At 49.7% G+C, this 19602-nt stretch overlaps 1 protein-coding gene across 1 annotated transcript in view; it reads right to left on the reverse strand.

Moving 5' to 3' along the window:
- LOC141264640 (transmembrane channel-like protein 2) overlaps positions 1 to 19602 on the reverse strand; it is a gene marked incomplete at its 5' end in the record, with an annotated part of 316798 nt that overhangs the window by 53930 nt on the left and 243266 nt on the right. Inside the window, one exon of the mRNA XM_073676913.1 lies at positions 12585 to 12764. Within this exon, the coding sequence (XP_073533014.1) occupies positions 12585 to 12764 (180 nt within the window). The remainder of the gene's footprint in view (positions 1 to 12584; positions 12765 to 19602) is intronic.

Below are 19602 nucleotides of genomic sequence, written 5' to 3' on the forward strand. Positions count from 1 at the left end.
ACAATACGTCACCTAGGCTGAAGATAAATGGAACTGTAGCACCGAGGGCTCGGTTGCTACAGACGTATTGCACCTCACCCAGAGGTGTGATATCTCACTCTCAGATAAGGATGGAGTGTGGATCAGGACCCGACACCTGCATGCATTACACCACATTGCCGTGGGGCAGGGCGACCAATATGCCCCTGAGATGGGCACGACAGTCCCTGTCCCTGGCTGGAGTGGGGGGAGGGAACACTGAGGAAGGGGAACCCTGCAGTGCAGGAGAAGGGAGGAAGCAGTTCCTGGGTGCATTGAGAAGGGAGTATAAAAGGTGGGCACCATCTTAGTTCAGTGCAGAGAAGTCTGAGCAGAAGTGGCAGGGAGCAGGGGCTCTGCATGAGCTCTGCTCCGGAGGCGGGCCTAGTAACAGAGGCCCAGGCCTGCAAGAGGGAGAAGGAAGGAAGAGGAGCGGAGAAGGCTCCAGGAACGAGGAATGAAGGGATCCCAGGGGTGCGGACGGGCGAGTCGCCACCGCACACCCGAATCCACCTGCGTGGAGGGGTCAGGCCAAAGGGGGAGACCGGTCCCCGAACTAGTGGAGGCAGAAAACGACCCTCAGCTAGAAACCGGAGGCTCTGACATTTTATGTGGCGCAGCCCCTTGCTCCACCCGCTAGGAAGGCACCACATAGGGTCAGGGAAACTGGCGCCAAGTTTACCAAGAGGAGGCCCGAGGCAGCCGGACAGAAGTGTTGGTAAGAAAGGCCAGACAAAGGACACACAAAGGGGGTCCTGTGAAGCGCTCCAAAGTTATCTGGGAGTTGTCTGAGCCCCTCACCTGGTGAGCACAGTACGACGTGGGCAGCCGTTACCTGCAGACGTGGTCTGGATAATAAGAACTGTGAGTAAAGGCCCTGAACTGCATCACTGACTCCGTGTCGTTACTGCTGCTGCCCTGCACCATCACCCCCATCCTCCGCATACACTGCCCTGAGGCTATACTCCTCCCGTGGGGAGTTATGCTACGCTCTGCTGCACCCACAACACCAGCCTTAGCGGTCTGCCCTGTAGCGGCGGTTCACTCTGACCGCAATCCACGGGTGGCGTAGTCGGACATTTAAACATCAAAACCACATAAATAGTTCCGCCACTGGTTTGACCGCCCTGAGCCACGGAACCGGATCGCCGCCACGAAGACTACAACCACCAGCATCCACCAAAAAGGGTCCGGCTCCGGGTGTCCCAAGGCCCAGGGGGTGCGTCAGAACATTTTCATCACCTTTCACAATCACCAATGGGACAAGGCAGGGATGTCCTCTGTCCCCTCTCTTATACATCCTAGTGACGGAGCACCTGCTCTCATCAATTCGCCATAACCCCAATATTAGGTGGATTGAGGTGGGAGGCACCGAGTACAAGTGCTCTCTATTTGCTGATGATGTCCTAGTATATATCACTCAATCACATATATCCATCCCTGCTGTTATGGCTGAAATAGATCACTTTGTTACATGGTAAAATTTTAAAATCAATGCAGCGAAGTCTGAGGCCCTCGATGTCTCCCTCCCTAAATCCATATAGGATTCCATCCAGTCCAACTTTCCCTTTGCCTGGCCCTCACAGGGTATCAAATACTTAGGAATTCCTATTCATAGAGACCTCTCCCATCTATGTTATCTTAATTTTGGGCCCTTTATTGAACAATTCCATACAGACCACGGTTGGCAAGTTGGAACTGTGAGATTCACTACGTGCACCACTGGTATTTTGTGGAAAAGCACATGTAAGATTCTGCAACAGTCTCTGCTGATACTCCTGCATGCGTGCATCCCTTTCTATGGCAGGAATAATTTCTGCAAATTTACTTTTGTACCGGGGATCTAACAGTGTGGCAACCCAGTAGTCAGGATTATTTCTAATTCTCACAATTCGAGGGTCATGTTGCAGGTAGTGCAGCAAGAAGGCACTCATGTGTGTTGCGCATCCAGGAGCACCAAGTCCCTGTTGTGTTGGTGGCGAGGTAACAATCATGCTTCCTTCCTCTGTCCTCTCCCCCCAACCTCGCACAACAGAAATGTGATCAAGGTCTCCCTCATCTGATGAGTCTTCCATCAGTTCGTCCTCCACTTCTTCCTGGGCTCCTGCACCTTCTTCACTAGTTTGGCTGCTACCATGCGCCCTGGTAAAATCATCTCCCCCACCCTCACATGCCTGCCGCCCTGGTGCTGCCGACCGTCTGGACCTTGCAGATGTTAGCCCTTCCGCATACAACTCCTCCTCCTCTACTTCCTCCACCTCCTCTTGTGCCACCACCTGACTCCGAATTCTGTTTAACATGTGCTCCAGCATGTAAATCACCGGAATAGTCATGCTGATAATGGCATCGTCAGCACTAAACATCTTCGTCGCCATTTCAAAACTGTGCAGAAGGGTGCATAGGTCCCTGATCTGAGACCACTCCTCCAGCGTGATTTGCCCCACCTCTGAATCTCGTTGGCCCAGGCTATACGTCAGAACGTATTGCACCAGGGCTTGTCGGTGCTGCCACAGTCGCTGCAACAAGTGCAGAGTTGAATTCCACCGGGTAGGCACATCGCATTTTAGCCGGTGAAGTGGCAGGCCCAACGACTTCTGTAGAGATGTAAGTCGCTGAGCTGCGGGATGCGAACGGCGGAAGTGAGCACACAGCGACCGTGCCCTCTGCAGAAGGCCATCTAGTCTGGGATAGTGGGCTAAAAATTGCTGGACAACCAGGTTCAACACGTGAGCCATACAAGGCACGTGTGTGACATTGCCCCGGCGAAGGGCCGCACCCTGGTTTGCAGCATTGTCGCACACGGCCTTACCTGGTTTCAGGTCCAGTGGAGACAACCATTCATGAAATTGGTTCTCCAGAGCTGACCACAACTCCTCAGCTGTGTGACTCACATTTCCCAGACATTTCAATGTAAAAACCGCCTGATGACGTTGAGCCCTACTGCCAGCATAGTAAGGAGGTGTGCAGGATCCCTTCTGCGCAGTTAGAAAGCTTGTGGCATGACCAGACAGGCTTTGGGTGCAGGTGGAAGACCGAGAGGAGGTTGAGGAGGCAGAAGCAGTGGAGGAAAAATGACATAAAGAGGATTGACGCACAACTCATGGGGACGGCAAGACTTGGACAGCAGCCCCTTGTCCTGCTGTCACCATAGTTACCCAGTGCCCAGTCAGCGACATGTAACGCCCCTGTCCATGCCTACTCGTCCAAGTGTCTGTGGTGAAATGCACCCTGTCACACACAGAGTTTCTCAAAGAAGCGGTGATGTTGTGTGCGACATGCTGGTGGAGCGCAGGCACACCTTTCTTTGAGAAGTAGTGCCGACTGGGCATCTGGTACTGGGGCACTGCGACGGACATAAGGTCTCGAAAATCCTCTGTGTCCACCAGGCGGAAAGGCAGCATTTCTGTAGCCAAGAGCTTGCAGATGGTGAAATTCAACCTCTTAGCTTTCTCATGGCTAGGAGGAAATGGTCTTTTACTTGTCCACATCTGAGGGACCGAGGGCTGGCTATTGTGCTTAGACGGGGTTGATAAGGGTGTCCCCGGCAAACTGCCGGTCTGTGAGGAAGATGCAGGCGGACATGTTAGGTTGCCTTGATCCAAAGGTGGTGCTATCGATGTCGGACAGCGCTCAACACCAGCTGGTGTTACCACCTCCAAAGAAAATGATGACCTGCCAATCACGCTGGCTGTTGCGGGTAAAGAGGTGGCAGGTCTGCGCCCCAAAACAGGTGTGACTGCTGTCCCCCCAGTCACAGAGGATGAAGAGGCCGCGGATGCACAAGATATGGCAGACGGTGGTTGGCCCGGCCGGCTAGACCGCATTGTAGCACACTGAGCTTCCCACTGCAACTTATGCTTCATGTCCATGTGCCGGTTCATGCATGAAGTACTCAAACTATGTATTTTTTGGCCTCTACTTAGCTTTTGCTGACAAATGTTACAGATAACACGAGTTGGGTCATCTTTATCGATCTGAAAAAATGCCCAGGCTATGCAAGGCTTAGCACCCATGCGACCTGAAGAGCCACCACGACTTGTGGTGAGAGGCAGAGTTGTGTTTGAGGATGCAGTTGTTGACATGCTTCCAGTACTACGTCTCTGTCCAGGAAGGCGCAACCTGACCTCGTCGTCACTAGCATCTTCCTCCACCTCCTCTGCTGACCTCATCTCTTGGCTGACTGTGGGTTGACAGTAAGTGGGATCTCCGACCTCATCATCATCACCCTGTGCGTTATCACACCCATCGTCCTCAGAGCCAACCTGTTCCTGCCCTGACAAAAAACTAAAGTTGTCGCTCCAATCAGGTATTTGAGTCTTATCATCGTCTTCCTCATTGTCTCCACCAACAGGAGTTACAGTTTGGGAATGAGGGTCTACATTATGGTCAGAACCTTCTGCGTCTGGTCCTGGATCCGACTCATAAAGATTCTGGGCATCAGTGCAGATCATTTCCTCGTCTGGATTCACAGAAGCGCTGGAGTCGACCTCTGATTCCCAGGCTATAGTATGAGTAAACAGCTCTGCAGACTCAACCATCTGTTCTACCTCATACTCAGACGGGCAGCTGGAGATTTGGGAGCTGTGAGGAAGCAAGTGTGATTTGGGTGACACCTTTGAGGACTGGAGTATTTGTGATGTTGAAGTTGATGTGGAGGAGAGCCCACTTAAAGGAGCACTTGATATCCGTTGAAGCACCTGCTGTTTTTGTGCCTCATCTGGAATTTGTAGCGATTGGCGTGGCCGTAAGAAAGGGATCTTATCACATTGTCCGCTAAAAGAAGTAGACATTTTAGTTTGGCTGGAAGATGGTCTTTCTTCTGCACCTACCCCACGGACACAACCTTTTTTCCCCTTCCCAACACGCCTATTCCCCTTTCCACCAGCAGCAGGCCTTTTTCCACTCATTTTGGTGGTTAACTAATTCACAACTCTGGAGTTGTTTGCACAAAAAAACAATGGATGGTAACCGAGCAGAGCTGAGTGGCCAAACTGTGGTATTAGGCCAAAACTATTGGCTGGGTTAGATGCAGAAAAAAATTATTTTTAATTTGCAACCTGATGGAGGTCAGTATAGATGGACTAATAGACCAAGTCCCACACACCGCTAGAAGCCCAAATATTTTTTCAGAGCTAGATGCAGAAAATTTTTTTATTCAATTTGCAACCTGATGGAGGTCAGTATAGATGGACTAATAGACCAAGTCCCACACACTGCTAGAAGCCCAAATATTTTTTCAGAGCTAGATGCAGAAAAAAATTATTTTTAATTTGCAACCTGATGGAGGTCAGTATAGATGGACTAATAGACCAAGTCCCACACACCGCTAGAAGCCCAAATATTTTTTCAGAGCTAGATGCAGAAAAAAATTATTTTTAATTTGCAACCTGATGGAGGTCAGTATAGATGGACTAATAGACCAAGTCCCACACACCGCTAGAAGCCCAAATATTTTTTCAGAGCTAGATGCAGAAAAAAATTATATTCAATTTGCAACCTGCTGGAGGTCAGTATAGAAGGACTAATAGAACAAGTCCCACACACTGCTAGAAGCCCAAATATTTTTTCAGAGCTAAATGAAGAAAAAAATTATTTTTAATTTGCAACCTGATGGAGGTCAGTATAGATGGACTAATAGACCAAGTCCCACACACTGCTAGAAGCCCAAATATTTTTTCAGAGCTAGATGCAGAAAAAAATTATTTTTAATTTGCAACCTGATGGAGGTCAGTATAGATGGACTAATAGACCAAGTCCCACACACCGCTAGAAGCCCAAATATTTTTTCAGAGCTAGATGCAGAAAAAAATTATATTCAATTTGCAACCTGCTGGACGTCAGTATAGAAGGACTAATAGAACAAGTCCCACACACTGCTAGAAGCCCAAATATTTTTTCAGAGCTAAATGAAGAAAAAAATTATTTTTAATTTGCAACCTGATGGAGGTCAGTATAGATGGACTAATAGACCAAGTCCCACACACTGTTAGAAGCCCAAATATTTTTTCAGAGCTAGATGCAGAAAAAAATTATTTTTAATTTGCAACCTGATGGAGGTCAGTATAGATGGACTAATAGACCAAGTCCCACACACCGCTAGAAGCCCAAATATTTTTTCAGAGCTAGATGCAGAAATTTTTTTTATTCAATTTGCAACCTGATGGAGGTCAGTATAGATGGACTAATAGACCAAGTCCCACACACTGCTAGAAGCCCAAATATTTTTTCAGAGCTAGATGCAGAAAAAAATTATTTTTAATTTGCAACCTGATGGAGGTCAGTATAGATGGACTAATAGACCAAGTCCCACACACCGCTAGAAGCCCAAATATTTTTTCAGAGCTAGATGCAGAAAAAAATTTTATTCAATTTGCAACCTGCTGGAGGTCAGTATAGAAGGACTAATAGAACAAGTCCCACACACTGCTAGAAGCCCAAATATTTTTTCAGAGCTAAATGAAGAAAAAAATTATATTCAGTTTGCAACCTGATGGAGGTCAGTATAGATGGACTAATAGAATGATGCTATGCCGAAAAGATTTTACTTCACTAGGTGCAGTAAAAAAATTGGTATTCTATACACAGGTGGTATATCTTGCAACACAGATAGGCTACTCCACTGACTAACACACTCTGCAATAGGCCAAAAAGGATTAGCTTTGCTAGATTCAGCCAAATGCTGTGAAAAAAACTTGCACAGCACTGGCACAGACCTGCCTGGCAAAAACTGATAGGAACTGATGTAACCTAGTCCTGAAAAGGACTCCAATTACAATTAGTCTTTACTCCCACAATCTATCTATTTAAGAGCACAGACCTGCCTGATAAAAGTCGTAGGAAATGCTGTAACCTAGTCCTTAAAAGGACTGCAATCACAACTATTCCCTACTCCCAAGCTATCTGTATATTTGTGCGAAAATTGGCTTGAAATTAACAAGGTATAGCGCACACAGCAACAGCAGTGCCGTCTAACACGCAGCTGCAGCAGTGAGAAAATGGTGGCGACGGGGAAAATGGCTTGGTCTTATAGGGCAAGGACATGTGACATACACTGCCAATCACACATGCCCTTGCTTGTGTGAAAAAAAGCACTTCGCTCCGTGTGTGCGCTGCTGATAGGCTGACAGATTGCACCTCCCCACTGCAAATGCGGGAAAGAGAAAAAAAAATGGAGATCTTCATTGTTCCTGCAGAGATCCATCCCCTGCCCCTCCCCCCGCCCCGCTGTACACTCAAACTGCGTATTAACATTAATTTTCATCATTACTGAGAAAAAATCCAGTTATGATTTTGGTGCACGAACAGTTATCGAACATAACCTCGAACAGCCGAATTTTTCTCAAATTGTTCGTGTTCGCCGACCGGCTCGAACACCGCCCAAAACAGCTCGAATTTGAGATTGGCGAACAGTTCGAGTAGAACAACGCTCATCTCTACTGACCAGGCAGGTAGTGGTCCCAAGACGAGACGCGGCTATGGTTCTGGAGGAGTACCACGACGGAGCAGGACACTTTGGATGGAAAAAGCTGGAGTTCTTGTTGCATGAACGGTTCTACTGGGTAGGCATGAGAGGAGCCATCGAGAGGTGGCACAGAGACTGTGGCCCGCGCAACCTAAGAAGAAAGGACCGTGCCAGCCAGAAGAGTCCCCTGCAGCCCATCATCACCAGGCAGCCACTGGAACTGGTAGCCCTGGACCATATGAAACTGGCTCCAAGCAAATCTTGGTATGTCTACGCCCTCACCATCGTAGACCACTACTCGCGGTTCCTAGTGGTGGTCCCTGTCAAAGACTTAATGGCCCAAACAGCAGCCAGGGCCATCCAGCTGCACTTCTGCCGTCCACATGGGTACCCGGAGCAAGTGCTGACGGACCAAGGACCAGCCTTCGAAGCGGAGGTCTTCCAGGAGTTCTTCAATCTGTATGGCTGCAGGAAGATAAGAACAATGCCCTATCACCCTCAGACCAACGGACTATGTGAGAAAATGAACCAGGTGGTGATAGACTTGCTAAAAACCTTGCCTCTGGAAGAATGCAGTCTGTGGCCTGAAAAAACTGCCTGATTTGGTGCACTTGTACAATCACATCCCCGTAGGCTCCACCAACTGTACCCCGGCTTACCTAATGAGAGCAAGACCTGGTAAGCTGCCTATTGACCTGGATATGGGAGTCCTGACACCTGAAGACACCTCGCCAGAGGCAGACTGGGATACAGAATGGCAGCAGCAGTATCGGAAAGTACAGTAGAGCGTCGAGCGAAGTCTGTCTCAAGCAAGAGAAAGGCAAGAGAAGGCTTATAACCAGTATGCTCCCGCTGTTCCCCTGGTACCTGGAGAGCAGGTCTTGAAGAGAAAAAGGCGGCTCCACAAGTTGGACGACCAGTGGGCGAAGGACCCGTACACCGTACTGCCCTCAAGTCATGAGAACCCAAAAGTATGTATCATCAGTAAGGATGGAGGAGAGACCACAGCCATTGTCTCCAGAGACCACCTGAAGAAGTGTCCCGAGCAGCTGCAAAGCCCCGAAGAAGATCAAGAAAACCCTCAACCCGCAGAGGAAAGGGAAGAAATGATCAGTACCGTACTCGGAGACTTTCCCCGGTCCTGGACTCAGATCAACAATGCAGTCATGGTACCCGTCCTCACCTTTCTCCAGCCAGCCCCTCAAGGACCTACAGAAGAACAGGTAGTGTCAGAAGAGCAGCCGGCCCAGGAGGCAGAAGAATCCATACCAGCAGCCCAAGAGAATCAACCCTCTGCTAGTAGTGAGCCTGCCGTGCCCCTAGTAAGCCAAAGAGTATGCAGAAAGCTGCCAGACCTGCCCGTAACACCTCCTACACCCGGTAGTGCAGAACCAGATAGTGGGTTAAGTAGGTCCACCAGGAGCACTAGAGGACAGATGCCCGCTCGCTGGAAAATCTAAACTGTATTATCTGTAAATTGCAAATGTTGAAAATGGTTTATGTTTTTGTTGCCTGTTCATTAATTATGTTTCTCTAGTTACCCTTCAGGTTTATTTGGACTGACAGGTTATGGACGCTGAATAACCGGAACTACATGTAGATAGTTGCACCTTGGTGCCTCTTGCGAAGATGGCCGCGGAAGAGAAAACCTGTCTGGCGTGGCCTCCTTGTGGCCCAAAGTATCTAGCCTCAGCCTTGCAGCTATGCCCAGGGCCAACGCTTGGGGTTTGCTTTGGACAGGTCCCCTACTCTGTGCCAAGACTTCACCTTGTTGGGTATATGGACACCCGGTTACGGACACGTCGTGACCTCTAAAGACTAAAGCTTCTTGTATATATGTTGTTGTATTATTGTTTATACCCTGTATTTGTGTTTTCTTTGAAATGTGTTTAGTCCCGGATTACTAAAATTCACTAGGGGGGAATGTGGCACCCCAGGGGTCTGGTTGCCACAGTAATAGAAATATTACATCTGAGAGCAAGTGGGAGGTTTCTCTGGTCAGGAGACTTAAGCATACAACACTTCCTGCCCAGACCTGGGAGGGGAGGAATCTGCCCTTATAAACTGGGTCTGGGGCGGGATTAGGGAGTTCAGTCAGAGCCTGGAAACAGTTCCAGACACAGGGAGAGTTACAGCAGGAGCTCTGTAGGAGCTAGGAGCAGAAGACCAGGGGCTGGAAGCTAAGCAGAGATATAGCTCGTCCTGGCAGAAGAATCTGATAACCGGACACGGGAGTCCGAGGCTGTGGGGACTGATATTCACCGAGCAGCAGAAACCAGCCGGCAGGGGACTCCAGGTCCTCTGGCCATAGAAGCCCGGAGGCTCAGTCACAAGGAAGGGACCAGCACCGCCATCCAGGAGCGGAGGCTAACAGAAGGCCCCAAGTCACCAGCCATACGGGTGAGCACCACACGGTATACTCAGGGATGTGGGCTACTTCTACCCACTTACAGCAAGGTAGCCAGAAAGAGTGCAGATAGACGGGGAGGCCTACAACTCCACCTGGCCAGGGGAGCTCCTGTTTGCTCGCAGACTGACCAGGCCCCTTATGCTAGCCAGTACTCCCGGGAGGGTCTGCCTTAATATCACCAGTAAAGACCCTGAACTGCACTGCAAAGACTCTGAGTCGTTCCTGCTTCATCGCCGCACCAGCACTACTAGTGCTGGGACTGCCGTGCACTACCACCCTCACCATCAACTACAATGCCCTGGGGCTCCACTCTTCCCGTGGGGAGTCACACTACCTCAGCTGCACACACCATCAGCCCCAGCGGTCTGCCTTGCAGCGGCGGTCCGCGCTGACCGCAATCCACGGGTGGCGTAGTCAGACAATTAACCTAAAACCCCCACAAAATACCGCCATCGGCCTGACCACCCTGAGCCACGGGACCGGGTCACCGCCACGGATTCTACAACCCCCAGAGACCCGGCTCCGGGTATCCCACACATGTCCACACTAGGCCCAGGGGGCGAGTCACAATGACAGAGAAAGGAAAACCGGCAGCGTTTAATAGGATGGTGAAGCAGTTCTAATCAGTGTAGAAGTTTGTGTAACCAAACGCCATGATCTTCTGGCCCCTCTCTGTCGGGGTATACCCGTGACATGCAGTTTGGTGGTGTGAGGCTGGGGGAAAAGGGTTGTCAGTACTTTGTGTTGTATTTACATGATATAATAGTATGAGCATAAGTGACTTTGTGACTGACTGGCATAGCTTAAAGCGTTTTGTGTGTGAAAAACAGCATAACATAGGCTAAGAATTTTTTTTTTCAAAATGGCCAGTGATGTTTGAATGATTATAGGGTATTTTAAGGATTATCAATCTAAAAATCACATTAACATATCAAATAGTAGATTGGCATTCACCACAGAGTATGATAAAACTATTGTTATTATTTATGTAATTATTGTTATTATAGGCATTTGTATATCTCTCAACCATGCAAAGAAAATAAACAGCAGGTCAGTAGCCATCCTACATGGTGAATGCCAATCTGGTTTTTGACATGTTATATTTGAACTCTCTGAAATATTGTGCACCACATATGTGAATAATGCCCAATGTGTTTATTCTGCTTTTGGGGATAGTGTCAACCTTTCCTCTAATATATGGACAAAAATTACATCAGTTTTGCAAAATAAGCTGTAGTTCTTGAGATGACATATGAAGCAGGCTTTGGTCCATATTTATACTCTAAGATTATTTTTACTTAATCTACATCATAATCTAATTTCATCTAATCTCACACCTGAGCAGTCCTCCCAATGATAGGAGAGCGCGAGCTGCTTATCAGACAGCTTCATTCCATACTTCAGCCAGGATGTAATACTTATACACTACATTCCTGAACTTCTTCACCATATCAAGGGGATGAAGGAAATATTAAGGTAAAAGGAACACACACGATGACAAACTGCCATCACCTCCAATGTCAGACCTGTATTGATAACTCGCATAAAAAAAAATCATACAATATTTTTTATGTATTGATTGAAATTAACTGAAACAGATTACACTGTTGTTTTGCGTTTGTTCCGAATACAGAGAGATTAGGTACAGCACTTGTTTTCCTTTTTATGATTTCATGCAATTTCCAAATATTTTGTGAGTAAACAAGACCTGACCAAAAATGTTCCTTTTGTATCATAAATGTTTTCCAATTAAGGATTCCATTAACTCAAAGGTAGAGCTTCCTTGCAAGCCAGACCTCATATTCAGAATCTTACCCTAAAAATGTTTTAATATAATAAGTGTTGACTAGAGATGAGCGGATCAGGCAAAATTCAAATTCGTCTGCTCATGCTGATTTTTCCAATAAATTTGATTTGCAGAGAAGTTACTCTCCTTGAAATGAATGCTCCTTATTATGCTCTGGGGTCTCTCTAGACCCCAGAGCATAAAAAATGTAATATGTGAAAATAAACAAAAATACTTACACTCATTTTACCGCTCACCTCTCTGGCCCCGATGCTTCACAGTGGGCAAGGTGTTCTGGCTCTGATGAGTCACGTTTCTGCATAACCTAACGATGTTGTGATATTCTGACAAAGTGTGCCGTGACCTTGCACACGCATGCGCATAACTGTTCCGGGCCTCATCAGAGCTGTAAGTCCCAGCTTAACATGAAGAGGCCTGGAGATTTAGGGCTTGCACCGGTGAAAAGAAGGTGCAATGAAGACTGAATGGGTGACAGTGAGAATGAGATGGGCCAGAGAGGTGAGTGGAAAGGTGAGTATACGTATTTTTTATATCTTTTAACCTTTTGATGACTCTTTATGAATAAGCAAAATAGTAGCCATCGGCCACCGTTTTGCTGATTCTTCATGGAAGTGAATTTAAAAATCTGTATTTTGACAAATGCGTATTTTTGTAACATTCAAGTAGAATTCAATTCCGTTTGAAAATTCGTTCATCTCTAGTGTTGACCTTAGTAAACAGCCACCCCTTTATGGATGACAAGTGTGTGAGTGCTTGTTCATTGGTAATTTGCATCTCTGCAATATCCCCCGTATAACTTGTGGCTTCTCTGCATGCTGCCCAGAGGCATTTTAGTCTGCCATTGTATCAGTAAGTATGTTTTTTTTTTTTTACTGTGATTTACTTACTTTCTCATTAACATCATCCATCAAAGCCAGTAAGAAGGTGTAAAGATTGCCAAGGAATAAAGCAAAGATTCTTCCCAGTTGCCACTTTAATGCCACTCGAGGATGGTAATCTTCTAGGTTTGCAATTGTTTCGAAAAGTGGGGGACAAAACATTCCAAGTAATGACATCACTATCTCGACCTGCAAAATTATCATATGACAGAACTACATTAAAAAATCAAAATACAAAATTTCAAAGGAGACTTATAAGTAATTAACTTATAAAAGAAACTTCAGACCTGATTCATCAAGCAGTTCCACAGTTTTCTGACATACAAATGCTTTAAATGTTGTAAAATTGCAAAGCCTCTTAATAAATTTGATGCATTCTACTCTATTGTCCTATCCATCAAGAGAAAGACTGGTGTACAAAATGATAATTGGTGAATCGGGTCCTTAGTTTTCCAGTAAAGGTTGTACAATGCAAATGACGCGCCCCCTGGGACATATTCCTTTTTGAGGGGAATACCCGGCACCGGATCAGATGGGGGGGGTTGTAGTCTCCGAGCGGCTGTGACCCGGTCCCGTGCCCAGGGCGTCAAGCTCAGTGTGATGTGGCAGTTCTACAGATGTTACTAAAGTTCTTTTGTGTCGACTACGCCACCCGTTGTGATGCGGTCACTGTGGCCGCCACTGCAGCAGGGTCCGCTGAGGCTGATGGTGAGTGCGCAGCTTGGTGGGATAACCCCCAACGGGAGGGGTATAGCCTCAGAGGGGACAGGCGCAGAGGATGGGGGTTGTGGTGGTGTAGTGCAGACGGCAGTGAAGACAGAGTCGGGTTGTGCAGTTAAGGGTGTTTACTTACTGCAGATGTTGTACTGGTCACTCCAGCTGCTAGTGACCACCCGAGCCGTGCTGCGTCCACCAGGTCCTGGATCCAGCCAACCCCCAAACAAGTCCGGAGCGTGGCCCTGAGCTCTCCCTCTGTCCTTTCTTCAGCCGTCCCCACCAGTGATCCACCTAGGTCCAGCTCCCTCGGGCCTGCTGTTGGGACACCCTTGGCCTTGGGTTCCCTGACCCTTCATGTGGTGTGCCTTCGGGGTGAATGTGGTGGGTGGCCGTGGCAGATGCTGCCCACGGCCTCCGGTCTCTGGCTGGGGATTGTTTTTACCCCCACCAGTTTGGGTTCCGGTACCCTTTTGCTGACTCCTCACCCGGTGCTCTAATTTGGGTTCTTGGGTCCCTTCAGTCTTCCCCCTCTGGGTCTTTCTCTGCTCCACTCTCTCTCTCTCCAGGGCTGCTGTTTCCTTCTCTCTGCTGATTTGTTCTCTGCATCAGACAGGCTCCTCTCCAACTGACTTGTTCTCTACAACTGACCCTGATTCTAGTTGGTGCCCACCTTATATATCCCTCTATGTGTGAGCTCAGGTGTCCAGCACCCAATGAGCTCCTATCACTACCCAGACTGCTCCCCCTATCTGCCCCTACACTACATGGGATGTACCACCCCCCTCCCACTCCAGCCAGGAACAGACTCGGTCGTACCTGCACATTTCTAAGTGGGAGTACCGTCGGCCTGTTCCTCGGAAATGGGATGTATGTAGTGCATGCAGCCTACCGAGCTCAGTTCCACACTCCTTCCTTACCCGGGAGTGGAATATCACACCTCTGGGTTGAGGTGCAATACCCCTGTAGCAGCCGAATCCTCAGGGTGCTACATTCCCCCCTGGTAAACCACAGCACGTCCTCGGGCTGTAAGACAAAAACACCAAAACATACAAAATTTTTTTTCATAAACAACATAAAACATATAAAACAACATTATATATATAAAACTTTTCATATAAACATTCTCGTCGTCTCTTGTTTCAGGTTCCTCCTCCGGACACTGTGCAACGTGTGTCCGGGAAAAGTACGACAGTCTCTTAGAAAAACTGGTTTTCTATAAAACCGGTAGGGGGCGCTTTAGGAAGCGCAACTATATACAGGGGATAGTGGCCGCTCTCAGTCCTCGGCCAGGTAGAGGGAAGGGAATGGCTGCTCACAGTCCTCAGCCTGTGGGATTAAGGGGTTAACGGGTAAACAGTTCACTGGTCCCAACGGGGACTATTTTAGCAGCAACGGTTCACTGTGCCCCGACGGGCAACTATATACAGTCTCTATTCCCGTCCTCAACGATGGCTCCCTCCTGCTTTTTCTTGGTGATATGGTGTTGCTTCAGACCCGTCCTGGTCCTCTGGCTCCTCCTCCCCGTACCGCAACTCCTCCTCCGTCAAGCGGTGTACGTGGAGGGCGTAAGGTCCTTTGGCACACTTGTGCCGGGTGAAAGTGACCTCGTCTCCGACGTAGAGGTCACGGCCTTTGTGACCTTCCGGCAGGTGGGACTCGACGTCTCTGCAGGTCACAAAAACGTCACCGCGGTTGTTACGGTCCCGAATAAAGCCCCACCCATGCTGCGGGTTGAACTTTATCACCGTCCCGATGGTGCGGGGACAGTGCGCTGCACGGGGGTTCCTCCTAGTCCGGCTCTTCTGCTCCGCGCTCCGGATTTGGGCCTGTTGTTCTCTGACCCGCCTCTCCTCCCGTTCTCTCGCAAACTCTGCTAGCTGCTGACGACAACACTCAGTACGCTCAGCGGCGCATGCCCGAGTTTCTCCGGTGAACCCCATCAAATCTTCTCCCGTGGGGTCCCACACGAATTGGGCTTCTTCTAAAGGAGGCGAGACCCGAGTCACGGGCTTCGGAGCCGGGATCAGGGGCTCACACAAGGGCCCTAGTCTTTGTTGCCGCTCCAGCTCACAAAACTCCTCGGGCCAGATAAAGGGCCGCCCGTCCGGCCATGTGAGCTGGCTGAAGAGGTCCTTTCCCAAACTCGGCACCCTTGGTTTTGCGGGTGCGGGCGCGGTGGTGGTGGCGCCCGGGTTGCCCAGGCCTTGCGGCCAGGCCTGGGGCACCTGGAAGGTGAAGGGCACCGTTAGGACGGCGGCACCCTGGGCTACCTGGCCCTGCGGCCAGGCCGGAGGCTCCGCGGAGGTAGGGGGCGCTGTTGGTGATGCGGCGCCCGGGGGTACTAGGCCTTGCGACCAGGCTGGTGGTATTTCCTGCTTTGTCACGCTCCGGGTCGAGGCGCGTGACGTCACAGGGGTCGCTGCGGCGGCTTCCGGTCGGGGCCTAGTCCATAGCGGTGACATGGTGGCTACGGGCACAGCAGGGGGACTTTCGGGCTCTGCGACGGGGAGCTGGGGCAGGTGGGCGGTTTCTCGGCTTGGGGTATAGGCGTCCCCTTTACCTGCCTCCATTCGTTCGGCTCCCTTCTCGGCGCCGTCTCCGGCCTTTGGTCCTCCCGCGCCATCCTCAGAGGCGGTCTGCTTCCTCTTCCAGGGTAGCGTGCTCCGTTGACTGGTCTCAGCTTGCTGGGTCATCTCCCGGCTCCACTCCGCCAATATCTCGCGCTGTACCCGGGCCATCCTCCGTGCGAGGCCCTCCAGGGCAGTTTGTGCACACTCCCGGTCTCGGGGGAGCTGCGCTAAGATCTCCGCTAGACCTAGTGGGGTTGTGGACTCTAGCAGGCTCCTGACCATCGGGTCGGTGCTGCTCTGCTCTTCTTCCGGCAGGCTCCTGGCCAGCGGGCCGGTGCTGCTCTGCCCTCCTTCCTCGGTCTCTAGCAGACTCCTGGCCAGCGGGCCGGTGCTGTTCTGCTTTCTCTCCATCTCCGGGTGAGCTCCTCCGCTACTCCTCGTTAGACCTCTTGCCTCCGGGTCCGCTCGCTCCAGACTGCTCCAAGCGGCACCCATCTTTTCTCTTCTCTTTCGTCTCCTCCCACCTCGAGGGCGGTCCCGGGGCAACTCGGTGACTGTCAGCTCCAGGGGTAGTTCTTTCACGCTGACAGACACCTCTAGCATCACAGTCTCTGTTGGTGGGGGCGGTTTCCACTTTTGGCGCCATTTTCTGTCCTGGCCCACGATGGGAGGTGGCCTCTTGCCCTCCTTTGGCACGCCCATAATGGCGTCCGCTGCTCTTCCAAGGCGGGAAATCTGCGGTTTTGGCGGGAAGCGTCGCCCAGTGGCGGGAAACTCTGCAGATGGCGGGAACAAGTTGGAAATGGCGGACAATCGGCGGGAAACGACTGGTGATGGAGTCCGATGGCGGGGACCCTCCGGAACCGGCAGGAGACTTCTTTCTGAGGTAAACTTGCACTTTTCTTCAGGCACGCAGTACCCGGGTGTTGCGGGCACGTAATCCTGCCGACTACGCCAAAGTTGACGCGCCCCCTGGGACATATTCCTTTTTGAGGGGAATACCCGGCACCGGATCAGATGGGGGGGGTTGTAGTCTCCGAGCGGCTGTGACCCGGTCCCGTGCCCAGGGCGTCAAGCTCAGTGTGATGTGGCAGTTCTACAGATGTTACTAAAGTTCTTTTGTGTCGACTACGCCACCCGTTGTGATGCGGTCACTGTGGCCGCCACTGCAGCAGGGTCCGCTGAGGCTGATGGTGAGTGCGCAGCTTGGTGGGATAACCCCCAACGGGAGGGGTATAGCCTCAGAGGGGACAGGCGCAGAGGATGGGGGTTGTGGTGGTGTAGTGCAGACGGCAGTGAAGACAGAGTCGGGTTGTGCAGTTAAGGGTGTTTACTTACTGCAGATGTTGTACTGGTCACTCCAGCTGCTAGTGACCACCCGAGCCGTGCTGCGTCCACCAGGTCCTGGATCCAGCCAACCCCCAAACAAGTCCGGAGCGTGGCCCTGAGCTCTCCCTCTGTCCTTTCTTCAGCCGTCCCCACCAGTGATCCACCTAGGTCCAGCTCCCTCGGGCCTGCTGTTGGGACACCCTTGGCCTTGGGTTCCCTGACCCTTCATGTGGTGTGCCTTCGGGGTGAATGTGGTGGGTGGCCGTGGCAGATGCTGCCCACGGCCTCCGGTCTCTGGCTGGGGATTGTTTTTACCCCCACCAGTTTGGGTTCCGGTACCCTTTTGCTGACTCCTCACCCGGTGCTCTAATTTGGGTTCTTGGGTCCCTTCAGTCTTCCCCCTCTGGGTCTTTCTCTGCTCCACTCTCTCTCTCTCCAGGGCTGCTGTTTCCTTCTCTCTGCTGATTTGTTCTCTGCATCAGACAGGCTCCTCTCCAACTGACTTGTTCTCTACAACTGACCCTGATTCTAGTTGGTGCCCACCTTATATATCCCTCTATGTGTGAGCTCAGGTGTCCAGCACCCAATGAGCTCCTATCACTACCCAGACTGCTCCCCCTATCTGCCCCTACACTACATGGGATGTACCACCCCCCTCCCACTCCAGCCAGGAACAGACTCGGTCGTACCTGCACATTTCTAAGTGGGAGTACCGTCGGCCTGTTCCTCGGAAATGGGATGTATGTAGTGCATGCAGCCTACCGAGCTCAGTTCCACACTCCTTCCTTACCCGGGAGTGGAATATCACACCTCTGGGTTGAGGTGCAATACCCCTGTAGCAGCCGAATCCTCAGGGTGCTACACAAACATATATAATATCATTATAAGTAATTAAAGGGAACCTGTCATCAGAAATAATGCTATTAACCTGCAGATATGCGGTTAGTATGCAGGTTCACAGCCTTATTATGCTGCCCGGCGCCTGCATGCAGGCTAATGCAGCGGGGAGAAAATTAACTTTATTCTCCCACCATTTAATTTCAGTCATGGGGGCGGGGGCGCTGCTGGTTCAGTCACCACTCTGAAAATATTGAGCGGCCGCTGTAACCACACCCCCGGTCCTGACTGACAGCCGGCCGCAATGCAGAGGAAGTGTCAGTCAGGGGCATGGTTACAGCCACCGCTTTGTATGCTCAGAGTGATGACTGAACCAATGGTGCCCCCGCCTCCATGACTGAAACCGAATTCTGGCGGGGAGAATAAAGTTAATTTCCTCCCCACTGAATTTGGCTGTGTGCCAGCACCGGGCAGCATAATAATGCTGTTAACCTGCAGATTAACCGCATATCTGCAGGTTAATAGCGTTATTTCTGGTGACAGGTTGCCTTTAAAAGAAAAATTCAGGCAAAAATGCTCAGAATTGCAGAAATTAAAGAGACAATCCTTGAGCTATGCCCTGTCAAGCCCTGCACCAAGTATGACCCGATGTATACATTTTACACATATAGATATTTGGATGGTAACATAGCCACTTTCCACACTGCACCATAATAGTCTGTCATGGAGAGCGGCTCATGTGCAGCAGAGATAGTGTACAGATTACGAGTAAGACATTGCTTACCTGGTAGAGATGATGGAATCAACTCAATGCAAATCAAATTTGAATGAAATTCGCAAGTCACGACAAATTTGAACAATTTGCAATTCATTGTGTGGGGATTCAGCACAGAAATAATTGCTGCCTTTTTACCCATTGCATAAGACTGCATCAGTCTCAAAAGGTTGACATGACCTCAATTACGTCTGCGTGGGCTTCCCAAAAATTCAGCTCTCACATCACATCACATGAATCAGGCAGGACTATCATAGCCTGTATAATAACATAATAACCTAGGCAGGGAACACAGCAGCCATTTTAAGATGATTTAAGATAGTGAGGATGTCAGAGCTCACAGCTAAATAGAGGTGGGAAGAGAAAGCCCCAAAACATTGGACAAATACTCCAGACAGTAATGTTTTGTATAGCTGCATCTCTGTAGAAGATGGGAGTAGTAGTCTGGGAAAAATACAGATATACAATTAAAATAAGGAGAGATAGGAGAGGTGCTAACAGCAAGAGCGACAGACTCATTGTTATTGATCAGTGCTATCGTGTAGCCGGCATTTGTACTGCTGCATTTGAATTACAATTCCAGACAGCATAATAGTTTAGTGCTTACTTGTGTATATATATATATATATATATATATATATATATATATATTAGAGATGAGTGATGTTCGACTCGAACTGTTCTCAAATTCGAGCTGTTTTGGGCGGTGTTCGAGCCGTTTGGCGAACACGAACAATTTGAAAAAAATTCGGCTGTTCGAGGTTATGTTCGATAACTGTTCGTGCACCAAAATCATAAC

Source organism: Phyllobates terribilis, unplaced genomic scaffold, assembly GCF_046119375.1.
Source record: "Phyllobates terribilis strain yellow unplaced genomic scaffold, ASM4611937v1 Scaffold_4__5_contigs__length_816908805, whole genome shotgun sequence".
NCBI classification, from domain to species: Eukaryota; Metazoa; Chordata; class Amphibia; order Anura; family Dendrobatidae; genus Phyllobates; species Phyllobates terribilis.